This window comes from Humulus lupulus, chromosome 7 (assembly GCF_963169125.1).
Source record: "Humulus lupulus chromosome 7, drHumLupu1.1, whole genome shotgun sequence".
In the NCBI taxonomy this organism is placed as follows: Eukaryota; Viridiplantae; Streptophyta; class Magnoliopsida; order Rosales; family Cannabaceae; genus Humulus; species Humulus lupulus.
This window is the reverse complement of record NC_084799.1, coordinates 134,663,550-134,667,817: the sequence shown is the minus strand read 5'-3', so window position 1 is coordinate 134,667,817 and position 4,268 is coordinate 134,663,550. Positions and strand designations below refer to the sequence as shown.

At 33.7% G+C, this 4,268-nt stretch overlaps 1 protein-coding gene across 1 annotated transcript; it reads right to left on the bottom strand.

Moving 5' to 3' along the window:
• Nucleotides 1-1,075: 1,075 nt before the first annotated feature.
• Nucleotides 1,076-4,268, bottom strand: LOC133788646 (vacuolar protein sorting-associated protein 24 homolog 1). The gene is made up of 6 exons (XM_062226201.1): nt 3,983-4,268; nt 3,752-3,828; nt 2,867-2,969; nt 2,054-2,175; nt 1,555-1,749; nt 1,076-1,440 (listed from the first exon to the last, which is right to left on the bottom strand). The coding sequence occupies exons 1-6, from the start codon at nt 4,092-4,094 to the stop codon at nt 1,360-1,362; spliced, it is 690 nt and encodes a 229-aa protein (XP_062082185.1). The 5' UTR covers nt 4,095-4,268; the 3' UTR covers nt 1,076-1,359.

Genomic DNA, 4,268 nt, shown 5'->3' with positions numbered 1-4,268 from the left:
TAATAGAATCGCCTCGTGGACTAGGGTTAATTAATAACATGAACCATGTAAATCCCTGTGTCATTTACTGCGTTTCTTTAAGATTTTGTTTAATTAGTTGATAGCGAAAAAGACAATCAACAATAATAATTTCTCTACATGCCGAAAACAGGAACGCTCTTACTGGTAGGGACAAAAGTGATGCCCCTACCTAAGAATTTCCCTATATATAATTTAGGGTATCGAAATCAGGTTTCAAACCATCAATTGTATGCATGTCTTTTTTTTATACACGTGTAACATACTTTTTGAACTGCAATTTCGATACCGCAAACTATTCGAAATTTCCCAAAAATTAGTGGGATGCCTACTATAACTACAATGTATGCCGCCATTTAAAAAAATGGGTTATAATTTTCTCCACGTGCCAAATACCGAAATGCCCTTATCGGTAGGAGCAAATGTGACACCCCTACAATAGAATCTCCCTCTCTATATATATATATTTGATCCAATGTTCATATTTTATTTTTGTTTCAATAGATCTAGCTTTAAAAAAAACATTTTATTTTTTCTTATCTCCATACGAATCCTTCATTCATACAAGATCATTTCCAATTGATGGTGAAAAATTTTATCCAAATTTGGCTTAGAAAATAAAGTAATGCTATATTTGGCTCAAATTTTATAATATTTGGTGCAAATTAACTTAAAAAGTCAAGAATATCATTTAATTTTTATTGAAAGTATACATAAAAAATTAATAAATAAATAAGTAAAAGTTAAAAAAAATTAATATAAACAACATTAATTAATGGCAAAATACTAAATAAAAAATGTCACCTTTTATTGTAAGCTAAATCAGGTATATGCTATATTTTGTGCAAAATTTGACACATTTTACATCATCATTAGGGTCTCATTTTGTCAAGATGTGCTAAAAAAATGGCAATACAGAATACACCACTTTTATAGTTCTCTGTTTGGAGATGCTCTAATAAGCCTAATATAAACTGCCTAATATGCAATAAACTGAGGGTGATAAGACCAAGAAAAATTAAGCCTTCTAACAAAATAGTGACAAGTAACACTTGCAAGCATTAAAATATGTAGTGCTTTGAAAGATCACCATATTGGTACTTATAAATTACATACAAACGCACCAGATATGTTTGACAACTGTAGTATTGCAGAGCTCATAGCCAAGTTACAATTAATCACACCACGTTTAATATACAACCATACTTCTTTGGAGTTGGCTTTGCAGTGGAAAAATGGGTTGCATATGGTGCAACCTCCTCAAAATGGCCTAGGGATGACCAATGACCTCCGGCATATACCTATGGCTGAAAGGAGAGACCAGACGGTTTCGAATATGGTCTATGACCTAACCTTGGCTAGTCGTGCTCTAAGTTCTTCCAATTCCTCTTCATCATCAACACCCTCGGCTATGGGTTCCTCCTGCATGTTAAAGAGTGTTATTTCTTCCTCAACTGTAAATGACAGGACAGAGAGTACAACTAAAACATGGCCTGATTAGTAATCACATGACAAATCATGTTACACTACACATACCTCCCGGCTACTATCTGATGGCAGAGCAGGTTGTTTGAGTTTTTCCTTCCTGACGGCTTCAGGAAGCTGTGCAGCAGTCTCACCAGCAATAGCAGTCAAAACCTTATCAACCTCTTCTTCTATCTCCTCCTCCATATCCTCCGAGTCAAGTGCTGTGTCGAGGGCATCATTCACAACCTCCTCGATCACCCCAGCCTGCAAATGAGAAATATGAGAAATGTCTACTTAGTCCAGAACTCGATGATGTTAAATAGAATACCAGGAAACAGAAGTGGACAGCTCAATATAAGAACACAAAATTGACAATAAGCAAGCACATACGTTTAGATACCAAGTTCAAGTGAAAAGAATTGATGAAAATGAAGAGCTTTTTAGTCATATTTATAAATTCACATGACTGCCAATAAGGAAGTACAAGATTCTGACTAGTCTATTATCTACCAAAACAGATTTCTGCCATTCTTCAGCTCTGCAAGTGAAACATCAAAAAGGAAGATACCTTGGTCATTTCCTTGCTGAACTCTTGCATGGTAGCAGCCACTTCTGGAGCTTTCATGAGATTGTTGACAAGCTTCATAACTTCAGAACTCTTGGATAAATGACCCACAGTACGGGCAATAGCTGCAATGCAACATAGAAAAAATTCAGTCTAGGGAGGGAAGTGTTTTTAGTGTTGAGACAGGTAGATATAAAAAGTGACATCACAGAAACATAATAAGTCTATCATTCATATACAATGGTATTTATAGATATGTGTCATGCAATCATAGGAAGCGCAAGAATTACAAAGTGCCAGAAATAGTTCATAGTAGCCACAATTTATCTTCACTTTCAGATATATTAAGAGAAAACTAAGCTATTCAAAAAAAAACAGAAGAGAAAACTAAGGTAGTAATTTAAAATGGGTGTAGTTTCACATCTTGCTTCATCTTGCTTTGAGAATTAAAATCAAAATAATTTTTTTTATTCAAGTTTAGGATACAATTTGCATGTAAGCTGTCAAACTTGACTCTTGTAATCTAGATTCGCACTGAGATTCAAGAGACTAAAAATAATAAATAAATACTTACAAAAAAAAATCACACTATCTATGAGTCCAACCCCAAAACCCGAAAGAATAGATGCACAAACCTTCAACCAAATTTTTGACACAAGATCACGAAAATTTGATTATATAGGATGTAAATTCATAAACAAGCAACTGCAGATATCAGAGATGAGTAGCCATACATTTAGAGGTAGCAGTGTAAATAGTGATTTTATGTAACTATGAAAAACTGAACCATAAATTTATATCTTAGAAATGGCATACCAACACTTTCCCCAAGGTGCATCGATATTGAATTCATTTGAGCCTTATTTTCATGAAGACGATTCACTGTTTTCCTAGAGCTCACAATTTCTTTTGCAAGTGCCTGAAATAAAGGACAGAAAGAATTAACATCTCCCATTAGGCCATACAATGAAATGACACACCTTAGATATTGACATTGAAGTGATAGGACTCATTAGGGATTCTTTTTACGCTCCTGATTCTGATTGTAAAAAAAATTCAACCACAAATGATGTTTGGCAAACCTTCATAATCTGCTGCTCAAAAAGCAGATTTTGGAAACAGTCTCTTTGGTGAAAGATTTCAGAAGTAATTGGAACAGAATTCAACTACTTTTCACAGTTATTGTAAATAAATCTAACTTTTAGCTTAAGCTTCCAACATTAATCAGAAATTTTAAGTTACACAACAATATCAAACTGGTCCATAATTTCAGATGTTCTATCTAATTAATAGTGTCGTTAGAATATTGTGTCGTGAGAAAGGGGCTGGGGGAGAGAAGTAATATCTCAAAATCAAAGAGGCATCCATCAAACTTTGCTCTTGTAACACATGAGAAGGAATACAATCATAGCTATTAAACTACATTTGCTTATTCATACAAATTACGATAAATATGTAGGGAAAAAATTATGAAATTACATATGTATAAGTGTCCAGTGGTATTAATTAAAGTTTAATCTTCAATGTCATACTACTGCACAATTTCCAGTCTTTAAAATGAACCCAATACCATAATAGCTAGAAGTGTCACGGTACTGCATTAGTTTGATTGATTTGAAGCCACTGGTATTATTGGTACACAATAATCCTTGAAATTTAGAAATAAAATTTGAGAAAGAAAATGGATTTTAGAAGAAATACCTTGGCAGAGACCATGTCGTTTCTCTTGGCAGCCTCTCTGATAGCTTTCTGCACATTCTTCTCCTCTCTTTCGATATCTGAATCAGACCCATTACAGTGAAAATCAAAACTAATATACCCACCAATCCAAATTTACAATATAGTATCTAAATATATAAATAAAAATTAAGTAAAAAATGAACTGGGGTTTGGCTTTCTTTTTTCTTTTAAATATATATTTATCTATATAACCTCTAATTTGCCGTTCAATGTTACGACCCTCCTGGCGAAGTTTACGTTGCCAATCTCTCAATTGCTGCTGTGGATTTGGCTTGGGCTTCAGAATATTCCTCACTTTCTCCATCTGCGTTTTTCTTTTATAATCAAATCTCACAAGAAGAAACTTAACTGAGATCCTTATTGATCCAACTAAGAAATTCACGAAAATTTGTAGTGAATTTAACAAGAGAGAAATCAAATTCCCACAATTTCCATAAATTCGTCAACAAATAATGGGTAGTTAACTTGTTCATCTGAC

Coding starts and splice junctions, on each gene's coding strand:
- LOC133788646 (XM_062226201.1), bottom strand. CDS start 4,094: ATGGAGAAAGTGAGGAATATTCTGAAGCCCAAGCCAAATCCACAGCAG. Junction 2,970..3,751: donor ACGACATGGTCTCTGCCAAG/GTATTTCTTCTA, acceptor CCTTTATTTCAG/GCACTTGCAAAAGAAATTGT. Junction 1,441..1,554: donor CATCAGATAGTAGCCGGGAG/GTATGTGTAGTG, acceptor TTTAACATGCAG/GAGGAACCCATAGCCGAGGG.